The 18,408-nt window shown below is 40.1% G+C and overlaps 2 protein-coding genes across 2 annotated transcripts; both read left to right on the top strand.

The window, feature by feature from the left end:
• Positions 1-88: 88 nt before the first annotated feature.
• Positions 89-8,127, top strand: slc25a33 (solute carrier family 25 member 33). The gene is made up of 7 exons (XM_067592011.1): positions 89-289; positions 2,147-2,320; positions 3,732-3,809; positions 5,012-5,112; positions 5,462-5,528; positions 6,277-6,557; positions 6,663-8,127. The coding sequence occupies exons 1-7, from the start codon at positions 249-251 to the stop codon at positions 6,860-6,862; spliced, it is 942 nt and encodes a 313-aa protein (XP_067448112.1). The 5' UTR covers positions 89-248; the 3' UTR covers positions 6,863-8,127.
• Positions 8,128-10,627: 2,500 nt separating this feature from the next.
• On the top strand, positions 10,628-17,853 carry si:ch211-150o23.3 (uncharacterized). The gene is made up of 8 exons (XM_067592010.1): positions 10,628-11,099; positions 12,474-12,512; positions 12,607-12,915; positions 13,681-13,989; positions 14,689-15,003; positions 15,215-15,364; positions 15,478-15,550; positions 17,222-17,853. The coding sequence occupies exons 1-7, from the start codon at positions 11,069-11,071 to the stop codon at positions 15,519-15,521; spliced, it is 1,197 nt and encodes a 398-aa protein (XP_067448111.1). The 5' UTR covers positions 10,628-11,068; the 3' UTR covers positions 15,522-15,550; positions 17,222-17,853.
• Positions 17,854-18,408: the final 555 nt, after the last annotated feature.

Genomic DNA, 18,408 nt, shown 5'->3' on the forward strand with positions numbered 1-18,408 from the left:
GTAGAAAGGCCAAAAGGCACGAGGTGCTGAGCACGTGTGCCTACGTCATGGACAACACCCCCGTCCGGCCCTCTGACGTAAATGTGAGCAGCTCTTCAGGTCCGCCCGCCGCTCGGCCCTGCTGACAGCTCCGACAAGCCGGTGCACAGACACATAAACCGTCTCTCTGTCCCTTCTCTTTGATTCAAACCCGATTTTATCAGGCACACATAAGAAGAGTATGGTGGCTGTTTGAAAAAGGAACAAAGATGGCACAGAAAGATACGCTGCTACATCTCTTCGCTGGAGGGTAAGACATTAAAGCTGCTGCTTCCAACCGGAGTAACTTATTAATAACTCTCAAACTGTTAACGTTACATGAAGATTTTACTTGAGCTTAGGTACATGTTCTTTGCAGCATAAGCCTGTAAATAACATTTAGTCGCTAATCCAACGCATTTAAGCAGGACAGAGCCGCTAGCCAACTTGCTAACGGATCCATAAACGCAAGCTAACTTAGCTCGTATTAGCACGACTATTTCCAATATAACGTTTCGCTGCTTTCTTCACTAAGTTAGCTTACTCATTTATTATGTTGAATAGCTAGCTGAAAATAATAACTAGCGTCAGTTTTAACTGTATAGTTCTCAGACTAATACTCAAGCTAACGTTGTCGTGGACAATGAACAACCACCGGCAACATCTTTCGTATCTGTGCGGAAGTTTGCTAATTTGTGTTAGCCAGCTAACGATAGTCACGGTTAGTAATTTCTCCCTGGAAGGTTGTATTCTTATTGCGGCTGACAACGTGATGTTTTAGACGATACACTGTGTTAAAACTGAAGCTGTAAATTGTATCTCAAAACATTAAGTTAGTGGTCGGACGTGTCGCAGTCCCGAGAGTCGTTAAGTTAGCCTTTTGCTATAATTATGATGTCCTTTAGTTACTGTTGCGTAACGGAAGCTGTAGTTTGCCAACAACCATAGCTCCATGCTAACCACTGATCGGCATGGAGGAATGTTTTTGGTAAAAATAAGCAGGGCTGTGATATAATAGAGAGCTGGAGTGCACTCACCTGATGTTAAGGTCACATTTTAACAACATTGGCTTAGTAAAAAATGACGCCATTTTACCCTTGAAACGTTCTGACGACCATTTAGGTAACTAAGACATTTTTAGCTCCTCATGTGCGACCACGATTTTAAAATGTAGTGGCGAATGATAATATAAGGGTGGTGATGTTGGCCACTTTGTTTTAAGTAAATGTAGCAGGGTTAATTATAACATTACAAGCCAGCTGAGCTTGTATGACACACTGACAGAACATGTTTAACAACCAATTCTCAATTAACAATATGTAATTTAACAGACATTCTTCTCATTTTCCATAGATTTCTTATCTTTGGGATCAGTATTCATGGCTAGAACAGCTCATCCACGCCACATCATCTCAACATGGCTACATGTGTTTGTCACATTAGGTTATGTAATATGGAAAATTTAATCCAGAGCGTAATTTCTTTTTTGCATGATTTCTAATAATTGTATAGGGTTGGATAGATGACTAGTGATCAGTGAATGGACACTTAGGTCAGGTGTTACTGCTGCTAAGGTTTTTGACTCTGTCCTCCAGACATGAGACAGGCTTAGTCTAATCTGTTCCAGACTTTTAAAGCTTGTCCCTGACAAGGTCATAGACATGGGTAATAAACGATGTACCAGTGAGAGTTGTGAAGAACTAAATGAGGGTATTATTCATGCTGAAATTGCAAAAGTGATGTCTAAAAAGTTTTAACTCGAGCAAACCACTCTTCCCAAGTACAATTAGAGCGTCTGAGACAGAAAACCCTGTGCACCACATGTGGTTGGATAACTGAGTATTTCCACTGCAGAGCAAGAGTTTGGTCTTTGACCATAATTGTTCATTGCACTTGGTCAGCAGCTCTTCAGCTGTGTTATGATGGGGGGAAAAACAATCTTTTGTCAAAGCTGATATGATTAACCTTGCAAATGATTGGACCACATTACTCTAAGCAGGTGATCCATTGTATTACATTAATCTGAATGTACACGAATTAAGCAGCGGGGGATTGTCTACTTTGTTTGCAGGATTTGAAACATCTCAAGCTCCGTTACCCTAATTTTCATGCCAATGTCAATTTGCAGATGTAGTGGTACGGTGGGAGCCATCATGACCTGCCCCCTGGAGGTGTTGAAGACACGGTTGCAGTCCTCTGGCCTCACCCTCCGGCCTGTCTTCCAGGTCCAGCTAGGCACCCTGAGCGGCACCGGTGTCATCCGACCGGGGACTGTTACACCTGGGCTGCTGCAGGTCCTGAGGTAAGGTGTTTGTTTATCTCGTTGTTAGGCAAACAGTGCTGCAGAAATACTGGGTGGGACTGTCCCCTGAGGGGTTTGTATTTTTTTACTCGCAAACATCAGGACAAAGTGTTCCCTCTTCACAGCCGGTGCACACTACTGTTTATCAAAGCTGCCATATAAGGACGGGCATAATTGTTAGCTGCTGACTTTTTTAGTTACATGGTGGCGTCCCTGGGAATACCGTTGTTTAGTTATGTCTGATGTGTTGATGAAATACATTTTTCAAAATAACTGGTTATGTTTGAAATAGTTGTATGAAGTAAAATAGTTTAGAAAGCCTGTCATTTGTTTTCTGCCTTCATAGTCTTAAAACGAAGGCCACTAATCCTGTCCTACATAAAGGGAGGATTAAGTACGCAGTTTCCTGCTCGTATCTAGTGTCCTTAAACAGCCATTTGGGATGACACAAAACCTGCTTTTCCACCAGGCCTCGAGATAGGTATATAACAAGTTTTTGTGGTTTCTATGAAGTAGTCCTATTTATGAGACAGCTTGGGTTGGGCAGAGTAGAAACATCCCCAGAGGGCTGACGAGGAGAGGTTTTAACCAGGGCACTGCATCTGTGTTATATTATAGTCAGAGGACCAAGGTCTGAACTGGTGTCAACTGGAGCTGTAAAAGTGACGATTACAGTTTTATTTCCTTGAGAGAACAAATACTTTCAGTTCAGGTTTTAGACAGGTTTTTCAGTTTACCTTCACTGATCATTCAAATGAATTTTCAGAGCTGGTAGAGTGTTGTCTTTTGCATTTACAGGCTAATGTTTTCATTCTCTACATTGTGTTCAAGGAAAAAAACAAAAACAAAACCATTATCAACCTTAAACCCGTCCTCCAACCATTGAAACCTTCAATTACTGATTGGACACTACTTTGACCTGAAAAGAGGTCGTTATTGTGTTTCTAAACTCATCATTGTTTGAGAAGAGGTGTTGGGTATCAGCGAAAGAGCGATTTAATGTGTGAACACTGCTTGAGAGAGGAGGTGTGCATTACAGAAACCAACACAAATTGCAGTTGTACTCTTCCCCCAGAGGGACAGAGCTGACCGTCATGTAGAGAATGAAGGTCTGAAGGTCACTGCCAACAAACAGTTAAAAAAACTGAGTGGGGATGTGGCCGACGTGACAAGCCGAGCCCTGCAGAGGGGACTGAGTTCAGTATAGTAACTGGGAAACCAGCTCAAGTGAACAGGACTGGTGTAACACTTGGAATGATTTCAGGAGTGAGCTTTGATATTCATTTCCCTAAACAGAGCTGATGTTAATCCTACACAGGCAAAGAGACAGTTTAATATGAACATTGATGTGTATGATTAACACTCTATCATATATTTTAGGGTGCTTGATGGCTCTTTGCTTTTGTTTCAGATCAATTCTAGAAAAAGAGGGACCAAGATCACTCTTCCGTGGTCTGGGGCCAAACCTTGTTGGTGTGGCTCCCTCAAGGTACAGTGAAATCTATGTCTACATTTCACATTGTTTATGTTAAAATGTATTTCCTCATCACGTTTTCTTTAACGATGTCCTGAAACTATGAGGTCATCTCAGTGTTAATCATACTTGCCTGTTGGTTTACAAGTTAGTGATGAAACACAATGTGGTGTCCTTGTATTCAAAAACAATAAACAAAGCAGAGGCAAAGAAGCAGAATGGCAATCTCTCAGCAGTCTGTTGTTTTCGTGTATCGGGAGACCTCAGAGTTTATTATACCGTGGCCACCAACCAAGGAAAACAAAAAGGAAAAGGGCTGTGTTTATATTTTGCACTTTAATGGTTAGAAGCATTAACTGGCCATATAAACAGGAAGCTGTTGTCACGGCAACAACTTCCGAGTCCTCCCAGCCACAGAGAGTTTCGTGAGTTAGCTGTTCTGTTTGTGTAAGGCACAGCATCTGTCTACATGACATTTAAACTTTTCTTAACTCGAGACAAATAAGACCAGGAACAAAAAAACTATGACACAGAGTTTAATAGATGTGCTAATGGTTTAAAGATACTGATAATAGCTGAGTAATATTTGCTCTTGTTTAAGTTTTTGAGGGACATGTGACTTCAACACTGATAAAAGTTCAGTCTTAAATGGTACACTGTGTTAAGTTTCAGTTACACCCTTTGTTCTATTTTTAGTGTCAACAAATGTTCAGTACTTTGCTCATGGTAATATAACATGGTAATATAACTGTAAAATGTATAATCCTATCAAATTTGCCAAAAAAACATTAACTGGACTTTGAGTCTCTGTTAAGCTGAAAAAGGCCATTGGTTACATATACTCTCCCCATGGTTAATGAATAGCCGCAGCATGATCCTTTGCTCAGTAATTCCAATGGCCAACTTGGACAGGCTCACATTCAGAGCAGCGCTGTGGGCATCTGTGGTGCCCAGTGCTTATTCAGCCCATTCTGGTGCAGTGACGGTCTGTTCCAGAAGCCGAGCAGAGAGCGCAGGCACTGGAGAACAGACTGCTCTGGATACATACTCTCTGTGAAAGACCCACACTGGCCCAAATGGAATCATTTACATAATTGCACAGCAGTCATAAAAACCACATTCACATATTGAAAATGCATTCATATTTAAGCAGTGTGTGTTAATCTTTACAGCTGCGTGTGTGTAGAGTTCTCACCAGTTTGTTCTCTGTGTTTCAGAGCCATTTACTTTGCTGCCTACTCGAAATCTAAAGAGATATTCAATGGGCTGTTCGTTCCTAATAGTGGAGTGGTGCACATGTCCTCTGCTGGTGTTGCAGGTGAGCAGTCTGCATGTTGGCTTTGGTACATACATGTAATTGACATAACTACATGAACAGCTGTAAAATATGCAATCCAGTTTTTTTTTAGACCTTCTATATTTTTGTCTACTCTGTGGATAAATAACACAAAGCCAATATGAAACTCTTAGCCTGTGAAATGACCATCATAAGCTTTAAAAAGGTCATATTTATTGCCTGACTACATGAGATTTTGCAGATGCTAATGCTGTTGCTATGGTCTCCCGCTTTAATTCCCTTTAATGAGTATGAGTGCAACAAACTTACAAGTTTATTATGATGTCGCTCCACAGGATAAAACTGAATGTGTTTTGTCTATTGTCCTCAGCTTTCGTCACTAATTCTCTGATGAACCCCATCTGGATGGTCAAGACCAGGATGCAGCTGGAGAGAAAGTGTGTATACTCTTAATTTAATTTTCCCTGTGTGCATGTAAAGTCTCAGCTCTGGTCTGACTCTAGTGCTCTGTTTTAGTTCTGTGTAAAACAATCTGACTTATTTTAGGGTCTTTGCAGGTGGGAAGGCAGCGCATATAATGTGACCTTTTAACAGAAATTTTAACAGAGCCTGCCTTCATGGCACTGTCCTTGGGTTATGCAGTGTGTGAGACTGAGCTTGTGACTTCGCTCCATAAATACACAGTGCTGACGTAGTGAACTGCGTGCAGAAGAAGAGTCTATATTTACATTACCAAGTACGGGGCAGTAGTATCATAAGAGTTCACAGGAACAAGTCTGTTCACCCTGTCTTCAAAAAAACACCTGTCCTGCAGCACAAAATGGTGGCCTCATGATTGAGGAAGGAAAAGGATCAAATATCATGAAACAAAGTTCAGTTAAGGTTATTCTAGTCACTCACTCGACCCAACAAGGAAATCTTAGGATGTCCCAAACTTCCATAAATGGTTAAAAGTTGACTAATCACTTGAAGGATAAATATTATGAATTAATTATTTACCGTCAGACTGTTTTTTGGAGCTATGGTAACTGGTGTGCGGCATTCATCATTTTGGCATTTTGTAGTTTGTATGACTAATGGATTTTTTTTTTTAATAGAGAATCATCAAGTAACATCGTTGTTAGTTGCAGTCCTTCTCATACTGTGATTTTGACACTAATGAACATCACTTGTTTAACTTTTCAGAGCCAGAGGAGAAAAGAAGATGAACGCACTGCAGTGCGCCCGCTATGTTTACAGAACGGAAGGGATCCGGGGCTTCTACCGAGGCCTTACCGCATCCTACGCCGGCATCTCGGAGACCATGATCTGCTTCCTCATCTACGAGACACTGAAGAAAAACCTCGCCAAGAGCCAGTTCACCTCTCCGAACAGTGAAAAGGAGAAAGGAGCATCGGACTTCCTGCGTCTGATGATGGCAGCTGCTTTTTCAAAGGGTTGTGCATCCTGCATAGCCTACCCACATGGTAAACACTTGCACCAGTTGTTATTTTTTTTCCTTGCAACACAATAACCGAATGTTGAGGAGAAATAATTTAAAAACTAACTTCAACATTGTTTTGTCTCCACAGAGGTCATCCGGACAAGGCTGCGCGAGGAAGGCAGCAAGTACAAGTATTTCTTCCAGACAGGGAGGTTAATAGCAGTGGAGGAAGGCTACGCAGCTTTTTATAGAGGACTCATTCCACAGCTAATTAGACAAATCCCTAACACAGCCATCGTCCTCTCTACGTATGAACTCATTGTCCATCTGCTGGGAGACTCCAAGTGAAGACATGTTCGAAAGTTGGGTTTTCCTGACAGATGGACGCCACATGAAGCCTGAGGCACGATGGGCAAGAGACTTTTGAAAATGCAACGCATACATTTTTCAGTGTGGTGCTAAAGAGACTTTTATGGTGGAACTGATACAAGTTTTACTGTTATCCAAAGAGCTAAACACATTATTTTACTGAAAGCTTGTCGTTAGGAGTTTATAAAAAATAACGCAAGAAGTCGTGGTTCTTATTAAAACTCCAAACCTGTGAAAAAAGGTCATCTTCTTAGAGGACTAGTGTTAAGTTAACTAAATTATTTTATGTTTTGTTATTTTATGACAGTGTTTGTTTCCTTTTTATCAGTGGTAAATGTACCAAGACACGTGACTCATTTAGTTAATGAAGGGAAGTCATTCAGGTCAAGTGCTAGTGATAGTGCTGTTGCATCGTAATGACCACACAGACCATTTTGAGATTTCTGGTATACTTTCACAAATACCATGTGCTGGTTTTGAAGTTTGAATTACAGAGAAATTTATCATATTTTTCATTAATATATACATAAATATAAATATATATGCACAGGCTTATCTGTATGTTTTCTTTGTGGAAAAGATAGTCACCTTTTACATTAAGATAAGAACTTGGATGCTTATTTGACCAGTGGCTCAACAAAAATGCATCAAGAAAAGACATCAGTTGGTGGTTGACACTGACGTGATGATTCTGTTAATACAGAAAATCTGCCTTTAATGTTATAGGAAGCTTGAGATTAGATAAGGGATGTTGCACTGTACAACCATGGCTAAATAGTTGAGAAATCACATCAGAATATGTCAGTGACTAGTTGACTGGTTCTATTAAGTCCAAATATTCTGATGAATTTGTTTCATTAAGACTTTGTACCTGATGATCCCCTATAGATGTGGCTGAAAATGGACAGCCTTTTTTTTTTTTTTTTTTTTTTAAGGAACTCAAACTCATTCTTCTTTTGGGACTATTCTCAATTTCACCATGGAAAGGTGTAAGCTCAGTGCCTGAAATGCACAGTAATCGCTCTCCTTAACTCTCTACATAAGGAAAGTAGAAGATAAGGTAGTGAAGTTCATGTTATGACTGAACGTTGAGATGTGTTGTCTTACCGTTATTTTTCCATGTACTGTAAGTTGCTGTTCGTTTGTTTTTTTTCAGTAATGTCTGCTTCACCTATAGTCACAGATCTGGAAACGAGTCTTCCACTGTCTCCGTATATCATGGCTATAAAAAGTATTCAACCCTACAGAGTTTTTTTTTTATGCTTTGTTTTACAACGTTTAATTACAGTTGAGGTAATCAGGATTTTATGACCCTGATGATAAACATGAATAATACCAAAAGGAAAAAAAGCTGCACACGTGAACCTCACTTGAATGCAAATATATAATGCAAAGTCATTGAGCACAATGAAATCAGTATTTAGTAGAGGAACCATCATAGCCTTGTGTTTTTGTGGGTAATATGTCTGTGTAAAACTGATACAGAAGAGTTATCTACAAAAACCTTTCTGGACACAGCAGTATCTCCCCATTTGTCTTTGCAAAACTGCCTGTCAAACTGCATGGGGACCTCAATCCTACCACAAATTGTGGATTTGCATTCTGGAGTGAGGTCTAGACTCTGATTCGGCCTTTTTCAGGTCTCTAACGTTGTTGTTTGGGAGACATTCCTGTGTGGCTTTGGCTTTATGTTTAGGAGTTTTGTATGGAAAAAGAAAAGTCTTCCCAGTCACAGTTCTCTTTCAAACCGAAGCAGGTTTTCAGGATTGTTCTGTATTTTACTGAATTTATCTTACTCACTGCGATCACAAGCCTTCAGGACCTGGGCCTGCTTCAGGGAAGCTTCTCTCTTCATGATGAGTAGTCGTCTACCTTGAACACAAATGAGGCACTATTGTGAGTTTCTATGCAGACATTTGGTTATAAAAAGAAAAAAGCCACCCAGGGTCACAAAAGAGCCCAGTCATCTATGACAGGAAAATAACGAAATGGAAAAAATACCCCGGGGCCATCCATTGGGTAAGTCACTCAGACCAGTATGAAACTATTGTACAGCTCAAGACATGAATCATCAAAAAATGTTTCCTTCCTGTTGTGGTTTGGGTTGACTTATCCGCATTGTGCTCTCTAACTGGGAAAAACAGACTCAACAAAAGGTTTTAAGTGGGAAGACTGCAGCAGGAGTTGTCACATGGAGCAGGGTACAAATTACGAAATACCTCATGTTGATGTTGGGTTTCTGAATGGTGTGGGTATTTGAGTCATGGCTACAATAGTGATGAAAGTCCATGTCATTTTGAAGCTGCTGGTCCCCTATCGATCCTCCATTCCTCCCACTTTCTGTGAAATGTATGTACAGCACCACTTTCTAATACACACCCCTTAAAAAGTGTTTACAAGGTATAAATATGACTTTATTGATGCTTAATATAAAAAAACCCTACTGCTTCAAAGATTAATTATAAGTCGATAATAAGGACAAGTTTGGGGTTGTTTGTTTCTCCTCATTAATAAAGTTTAATGGGTCTAATTCTTTTTACTACAATCCAGCAAGACTACAGACTGCAGTTATAAATGTTAATAAGTTGTTAATAAATGTTTACATTCCAGATGTTCTGCAGCTCTTTTCCAGAAGGTCAGAGATCCATTTGTCCAGTGGAGTAGTTTTCTGATAAAGAGCTAAAAGCCCAATTCTGGAAAAGAATAAACACCAGCCAGAGGGATACTTCACAACCTTGCAACCCAATATATACATATGATATCTTAATGGCTTATAACTGATATCTAAAGCAGTGGAAAATGATTTATTAACAATTAATAAAGTCATAAGTTACAACTTATAACTCCTTTATAGAAGGTGATTAGTAAGAAAGTGGTAGCATACACAGTTTTTCTATGCTGGAATAATACCTGGCAACAGATTTGCTGTGTAGCAATTTGATTAATCACACTAATTAAAGTATAGTTAAATGTTCTAATATCACAACATCCACAATAATCAAAGATGCCATTTCTACATTTCTTTAGAAGTTTGTTCGTTGGATACCTATACAGATTTAAAGTATAGGTTCACAATTTTTTCAAGTCTGTTTTAAAACAATAGTCAGATGCCCAAATGAACACTGAAAGAGGTTTTCCTCACTGTAATCATTCCTCCTGTTCATATCGACTATTAAAAGATCTCCTTCAATTGTGTTCTCAATATAAGTGATGGGGTCAAAATCCACATTGTGTCCACACAGACATTTAGTGCAAAAATGTATTTAAAGGTACAGTGTGTGGAATTTAGTGGCATCTAGTGAACGGACTGAGAAAAAATGGAATATAATATTCATAAGTATGTTTTAATTAGTGTATAATCACCTGAAAACTTTTTTTTTTCGTTAGCTTAGAATGAGACCTTTATATCTACATAGGGAGCGGGTCATGGTTGTCTTCCATAGAGCCCACCATGTAGCACCGCCATGTTTCTACAGTAGCCCAGGATGGACAAACAATATACTGGCTCTAGAGTCCTGTCAAGTGCATTATGAAGGGATCTGCTAATGGCCAGTATGAACAGGAGGAATGATTATGGCAAGAAAACACCCATTTCAGTGTTCATTTGGGCAACTGACTGTTGTTTTAAGACAGACTTAAAAAAAAAGTTAACTTATCCTTTAAAATACACCACTCTGCCTCTGTGGGGCGCATGATTTTTAAGCTACGCCCCCGCTTACAGTAGAGACCCTCCTCCATAAAGAGAGAGTTTAATGGGTTTAAAACGCAGCGCTGCGGTTTATGGTGACCTCTGCCTGCCGCAGGGAGAACGGCTCAGCACCGTGATAAACTCCCTGGCTGTTGACGTGAGGACGGCGCCCTGACCCAACGTTATCCCGACAGTTTTATCCAGACATCATTTTAACAGTGACAGCCACCTGGACTCACCAGCTGCAGCCTCACCTGAACTCCACTCCCGACTTATCCATGAATTAGCATAACTTAAATCCTCTCGATAATGTCTTTTAACCAACTTACAGCCGCGCCGTCCGGGTCAGTTGGTTAAAGTTGCCTAGCCGTTAGCTCTCAGTTCAGGCAGCCAGCACACAAACTAGCTGATGCGTTGTGCGGTTACTGGCTTTCAACGGCTGTCAGCATCATCACCACGACAACAGCGGAACGTGTGATGGAAGGGTGAAGGGAACGATGCTGAAATTCCTCCATATCCTGTTAACGGGTGAGCTAATAACGGCTGGCTAACGCTAAGCTAGGTAGCTTATGTTTCCCCTCGATTATGCAACGTGACAAGCAATTATTTGAGCTTTAGTTAGCATCATTGCATTGGTTTGTAAGTTACATTGCATTCACCAAAGGAAAACAAAAACTAGGCTCCCTTAATGTAGCATTAATCTCATAATAATGTCTGAACTAGCTAGCTAGAATCTTGTCATTATGACAAACTTGTAGCTAACTGTTAACTGTCTTAAATTAACATCACGAGATCCATGTTTCTTATTTATGGAGCTGTCGGTTTACTGTAAATATTGCGTAATATCGTGTAATATACGCTCAGTTGCCAGTGTATTAGCTAAGATTAAATCAGTCTTAATATAACAACTCTTCAATAAAAACTCCATGAATGTTATCTTCAGTGTTTCTTTTAGAGAGGTGTGGATTCAAATGTACGATCATGTTAAGGGTTTGGAGTATGTGGTGGTGTTTAGCTGTATTGTGTTATACTGAGAGCTGTTATGCTATTTAGTCTATTGATATAGCAAACTGTTAGCTGCATTGATTTTAGGCGTCATGCATCAAGTCCTGTCAGCACTGTAATCAATAGAGCCAGAGTGTAGAAGTGGTGGAGTGTGTCAAATACTCAGGCACCATAATTGACCACAAATTGTTATTTGAGCAAAACAAAATATGTTTTTCAAAAAAAAAAAGAAAAGCCAGCAGCGTCTTTTGTGTCTGAGGCAGTTGGCCAAGTTTCAGGTTGACAGAACTTTAATGACATTGTAAGTGTCCTGACATTTTCTTGTATGTTAGTTCAGCTCTCTTAATGTTGAACAAAAAAAAAAAAAAGAAAATCATTAAACTGGTTGATTAAAGTAAGCAGTAAATTCACTAGAGCTCATTTAAGCAATCTGCCTGACCTCCATTAAAGACAATTATTTAAAAAAGCACAGTCCAAGTCCATCCTGTCAGAGAGCTCACCTCCCTTGCATCCAGACCTCTATGTCTTGCCCTCTGGCTCCATTTTCAGACTGCCTCTAGCCAGAATCAACAGATACAAACACTCTTTTCCTACCCTCAGTTATTACTGTGGAAATGATAGTCTCAATACCTTTACATGAATTTCTTGCATTAGCACCTGAACTGTTCTGATTTGTGTGAGCTTTTTATGAGCAATAAGCACTTTCAGCAAACGTTGACTAATATAACCCTAATGGAAGGATTTATTGTTGGGCTTTTGTGTTAGACTACATTAGTTTTAGCTAGTGTTAAGTGTAGTTCCTAAACTGGCAACTGAGTGTTAATATTTGCCATTTATGAAATTTTGTATGGATTTTAATCTGTGTTTGCCTGACAATAATCCATGTTTTCCTCACAGGTCTGTTAGGTGTTCTGTGGGATAAAGTTACCGCTTTTGGTAAGCCTGGGATTGATATAATCTCGCTCCATCTGTAAAATCTGCAGCCATTCCTGTACCTGCAGTCGCTAAGTCATTTTTTTCTGATCCACAGAGGGGATTAGACTAGTGGGTGGGGAGAGCAAGTGTTCTGGCAGAGTTGAGTTACTCCGCCATAACAAGTGGGGGACGGTTTGCGACCATGGCTGGGACCTCCGTGAGGCTTATGTGGTGTGCCTGGATCTGGGATGTGGCTTAGCTGAAGCTGCCGTTCACAATGCAGCATTTGGTGCAGGCAGTGGAGAGATCTTCCTTCGGCATGTCCAGTGCTCTGGACATGAGTCTAGTCTGACACGCTGTGCTGTCGTCCTCCACAGTAACCCCCACTGCACCCATGAGAATGATGCAGGGGTGAAATGCTCAGGTGAGACTCCTGATTACTGCTGTGTTGATTTATACAGCTGTTATAGCTATTGACCAGTTAAACATACATGTATACTGATGCAAATACTTTTTTCAGGATACTTAATCTTTGAGTTAAGCCCCTTTCACACATACAGTTGATACCTGAAGTGTTCAGGAACATTTCCTGTGTGGGGTCATGTTTGAATGGGAGCAGGTATCGGTACTTGGGGAAATCTGTGCCGACAATTTCCCACCCAAAATTCCCAGCGAAGCAATCGCAAGACCCCGCTGACGACGTATTTGAATCTGTGACTTGTTTACGGTTACCTTGCCAATGCTCGCACAGGTAATGTTCACAAACTTGTTGATTATTAAATACATTACAAGAACACTGACACCAAACAGCTCCTCACCCACCATTTTCCTGAAAATGATAAGAGATGCCCCCCTCCTCCCCAAATCTTCTTCTTCTGTTGAGTTTTATGGAGGTTTGCATCCATAATTGTTGTATTACCGCCATCTGCTGGACTGTCCCTTGCCCCATCTATTCCAGCTTTGCAATGGCACGTGTGAAAAGGTGCGAGATGGAAATGTTCCTGAACGTAGCTTCATGTGTGAATAGTGAAAATCACTAGCGGTGCCTGAAAGGTTAATCTAGTAATTTACCAGGAACTATGTGTGTGAGAGAGGCTTTAAACACCAAATAACATAGATACTGTTTATCCAAAACACCTGGGACACTGAGGCATGTAGCTTACAGTGATGAACCTGTCTTTATTCACAGGTACCCTTTTAATGCCCACCCTCACCCTGCTGTCACCTCACACTGTGTTCTCTCCCGGGGAGGCTGTGCGCTTCAGCTGCAGTGTTCTGCTGGGTAACCACCTCAGCGACTTCCACCTGTACAAGCATGGAGTATCCACGCCGCTGGTTACACAGAGGGTAGACCAGAGCCAGATCAGAGTGGAGCTGACACTGTCCGACATAGAGACTTTCCACCAGGGCAGTTACAGCTGTCGGTACAGGATCAAGGGCATCTCTCCTTCTCAGCTGCACAGCTCTCCACCCAGCAACTCCATCAACATCACTGTGGGTGAGTCATGATTGCATTGTGTAATCCATACTGACTCCACCGCCAACCATTCCCATAGCACATTGTTGTGTTGTGCAATCTATACTGGTTTAAGTTTGATTCTCTGCCTGACTGAACCCATTGAGTTTACGCCAATTTGATTTGATTTTAATTTCTGGTAATCGCCTTGCCTGGAATCAAGTTTGGTTGCATTTTATTGAGTCTCAACTCACAGCACGCAAACATCTTTGGTTTTGATATGAAAGTTCCTTCTTATCTTGACCTTTGATGATGAAGTGATGTTTAAAGATCTAAAAAGCTGGTAGAAAAAGCTAGGATCTTTGAGCTTACGCTATTTTGTTACACATTTGTATTTTCACTGCTACTGTGAATTAACTTTTTGTTTCATTGTAGCTGCGTACAATTGGTACTAATTTTGATCCATTTGTTTCAGTTTTGTATATCAATAATTTGTATTGGCAAGTGCACATTTTGCATATAATGGCATTTTTCACCTGATACTCTTTTTAGTTTGTTAATTCCTGATTCTCACTGGTTATCAATTAGCAAAAGTAATCACAGAGTAATCAGAAATGGCTGTAACTCTACTGGCATATTTAATAATATTTTATGATAACATATAAGGATTAGAAGAAAAATTGTAGTAATTCTGTATGACCTTGAATGACCTGTTGAATTCTTGTTTTTCGCTGATCACAGTGGAACTCCTGACTCCCCAACACTGGTACAACACGTCCACCGAGGCCCCGGCTGGTTCCGTCATTAAAGGCCACAGTTTTAACATCACCTGCTCCACCCTGCAGCAGTACCCTGGGGGCTCCTTCCAGCTGCGTCTCATCCGCTCCAACGGCACAGTGCGTCAGTCTCTGCCGGCCCTCACCCCGTCTGTCACTTTCACCTTCCCCAGCGCCCAGAGCTCCAACGAGGGCTACTACTACTGCCTGTATCGGGTCCAGCTGGGCGGACGCACTTTTGTCTCCAGAGAAAGCCAGCCCCTGCCTATAGCCATCAGAGGTGAAAATTATAATATACAATATCATACTGTACCAAAAAATATTAATTATGTTTTTTTACATCTTTAGTGTTCATGCTTTTTTTGTGCATCTCGCTTTTAACTTACTTGAGCTGCAAAAAAATGCTCATCAGTTAGTCGAAGCAGCGGATGAAGTTCCATCTATGAAAACCCATCCTGTATGTAACTACATATAACTCCTCTCACCCTCAGACCCAGATCCGATACTGAGTCCAATGGTGATCAGCTGGCTTGTGTCTGGCCTGACGTTTGTTGTAGCTGTCATCATCATTATTATTGTGGCCAAAGTGCTGCGTAACAAAGAGAAGAAGCCCTCTGAACTGGAGCGAGAGACCAGAACCTGTAGGTTTTTCTTTTATTTTCCATCAGGAGCCTTAAAGCTTTAGACAAAGACGTGATTTTTAGGAAGCATCCTGTTCATGTACCTGGTGTTACACATGTGTTTCCATCTACAGGTGTGGACAACACTTATGTTGCCTTATCAATTAACAAGCTATGATGGGGTACGCAGGCAACAGATAAGTAAAGGTATGGAAGGTCATGATTCTTGCACACATTACTGTACAATGCCAACAGTGTTTATCCTCTTAAAGGTTTTCATGTTTTATTGTTTTAAAACAATAAATTGAGGGAGTTTCATATTTTTTTGTATCCATCCCCTAAATTGTGCTTTTCAGTCACCTTTTCGCAGAGTCGTTGGAGTGCTCCTTTGTCTCCATGGTTTAGGGTTTGCCACGACACTGACTCACTAAAAGCTGGATCTTCCAGATATATACGTGCATTTATGTTAAAATGACCTAAAATCCCTGAACTACACCCAGACATGATATCTATTTAACTAATTATGTCAAGTCAAGTCAAAATTTATTTGTATAGCCAATTTGAAACAACCACAGTTCACAAAGTGCTGAAAACCAAAATAAATAAATATAAATGTAAAAAACAAATAGAATAAAAGGAAAAACAATAAACATAATAAAAGAATTGCGGCACAATAGGAGATGAAGTCAAGGTGTCAAGCTCAACTGGAATTGAATGCCAACAAGAATAGGTGGGTCTTCAGCAGCGATTTAAAAGTTTCTAGGTCTGAGTAGTTCTCATGCGAATAAGTAAGCTGTTCCAGAGATTAGGGGCAGCCAACACGAAGGCTCGGTCGCCTCTATTTTTGTGCCTGGATCTCAGAACAACCAAGAGCATCTGGTTGGTTGACCTCCGTGCTCTAACTGGAGTATGATGATGCAAGAGTTCTGCTAGGTAAGGAGGCACCAGCCCATTTAAAACCTTAAAAACAAGCAATAAATTCTTAATATCAATCCTGAAACAGACAGAAAGCCAGTGGTGAAAGGCCTATACTGGTGTTATGTGAACTGCAGACGATGAATAGACGACTGTTCTACACCGACATACAAAGAAATACAATAGTCTAACCGAGAGGTAATAAAAGCATGAACAACTCTCAAAATCTTTGGGACAGAGATGGGTCTTTACCTTGGCTAAAAGTCTTAACAGAGAAAAGCTAATTTTGACACCTGAACTAATCTATCCTTCAAATTTTAAGGAGCTGTCAAAAATCACACCAAGATTCTTAACAAAAGATCGATTGTAAGAAACTAAAGGGCCAAGAGAACCATCAGTCATCTAATAGGTGAGGTCGGCCAAACATAATGATCTCAATCTTATTTTCATTAAGATTGAAAACATTTAAATCCATCCAAGTTCTGATATCCAGCAGTTCAGCAAGGGCTACGTTCAATCTTTACTTTTTGTTTTTATAGGCAGATAGATTTGTGTATCATCAGCAAAATAATTCAAAGGAATACTACACTACTACTAAAAATGGACCCCAAGGGCAGCAACAATTATGTGACTTCTAAAACCAGTTGGCTGCACCAGTGATGATTTAGGTGTCCTGTTAGAGAAAGAATACATATGCTAACATTTATCATTTAGATCAGTTTGTGTTCTGTCTTAACTTTGACATTATAGGGTCTTCTGTCAATCAGTGTCCAAAAAAACAACAAAAAATTACATTAGATCTACTTTGATTCAATGTCATGAAACAATAACACATGAAAACTTCCAAGGTGGGGTGAATACTTTTTAAAGGCACTGTGTAATATTTGACTTTTTATTGTCTGTGTCCATATTCTTCATTGTGGTCGTGGGTAGTGAACTGAAGTGGAGCGTTCTGTGTTGCAGAATTACACGAGTGGACCGTCAGGAGGCTCAGACTGTGTCCTTTGTGGATTCAGGCAGCAGGAGACGTAAAAAAGAACCAGACAGCTCGGTCAGCGATCCACAAACTTGGAGAAGGCAGCAGGAGGAACCAGTTCAGTACAGTCTGGATGTTTTTACTGGACATTAACATAGACCTGTTAAAGACTGCATGGTGTACCAGATTCTGCTGGGAGACGATGGATACTGTACAGTACAGTATATACAGCACAAACAATAGCCTGGTTGAAGTCAGTCTCGGTTCAAGCTAGACTTTAGATTCAGTCAGTCTCGGCTGTGACCCCTGATGTGTGCAGTGGAAAGCTAATACTAAAAGCCTAACTGGGAAACTGTGACATGGGTTCCTCAGGTCTTTGTATATGCTGTATAAAAACACAGTTTTTATTTATTAACAGGTAACAGGAACGACGGGCTCCACTAGCTTATTGTGTACTTGCTTCCACACATCAACAATAGTTAAAGGATTACAGGATGTTTTTGTATTTTAAGTCTAACCCTAACTACTATGCATCTTATGTCATTTACCATATGTACATTACTGCACTTTAAGTGTGTAAATAGAAGCTTTCATTGATTAAAATGCTGCTGTTGTTGGAGCTTCTGGGTTCAGTGAGTTTTATGTGTCAGAAAATTAAGTTTGATGATCTACAGATATTACTGCATGTACTGAAGGTTTATAGCATCATATCAAACTATACAAGAGGAAAAAGCTTCATCATAATGGATAACACGGTTCCTTTGTTCTTGTACCACCAATCATTATTTAAACATTTATGGTTTTTTGCTCCTGAATAAATCACTTGATGCTTAAAAGGTTTACATATACAAGCTCTTTTATATTTTGTATTATGAAACAATGGTACAAAAAAAACACATCACACAGTATGGGATGAAAATGTTGGCTAATGTGGTACAAATGTATGATATCTGGTATGGTATTACAGCCCGTATAAACGGTGCAGTTTCATATTTTTATTCAGGATAAAATTTTTCCTCAACTGCTAACAAAACACTGATTAAACATTAATACATCCCAATTGTTCTACAAAACCACTGAGGCACTTGCGTTACAGTACTAGAATCTAATTATTCCTGACAACCGTAGAAAGGAAGCTCTGTTTTCCTCAAAGTTTATATAAAGTACCAGGATT

The sequence above is a fragment of the Thunnus thynnus genome, chromosome 6 (genome assembly GCF_963924715.1).
Source record: "Thunnus thynnus chromosome 6, fThuThy2.1, whole genome shotgun sequence".
Classification (NCBI taxonomy): Eukaryota; Metazoa; Chordata; class Actinopteri; order Scombriformes; family Scombridae; genus Thunnus; species Thunnus thynnus.

What these genes read in the sequence shown, in the direction of transcription:
- slc25a33 (XM_067592011.1), top strand. Translation starts at nt 249, where the DNA reads ATGGCACAGAAAGATACGCTGCTACATCTCTTCGCTGGAGG. An exon ending in CTACATCTCTTCGCTGGAGG is followed by an intron (nt 290 to 2,146) that starts GTAAGACATTAA and finishes GTCAATTTGCAG; the next exon opens with ATGTAGTGGTACGGTGGGAG. An exon ending in GTCCTCTGCTGGTGTTGCAG is followed by an intron (nt 5,113 to 5,461) that starts GTGAGCAGTCTG and finishes TATTGTCCTCAG; the next exon opens with CTTTCGTCACTAATTCTCTG.
- si:ch211-150o23.3 (XM_067592010.1), top strand. Translation starts at nt 11,069, where the DNA reads ATGCTGAAATTCCTCCATATCCTGTTAACGG. An exon ending in TGCAGGGGTGAAATGCTCAG is followed by an intron (nt 12,916 to 13,680) that starts GTGAGACTCCTG and finishes CTTTATTCACAG; the next exon opens with GTACCCTTTTAATGCCCACC. An exon ending in CCTGCCTATAGCCATCAGAG is followed by an intron (nt 15,004 to 15,214) that starts GTGAAAATTATA and finishes TCTCACCCTCAG; the next exon opens with ACCCAGATCCGATACTGAGT.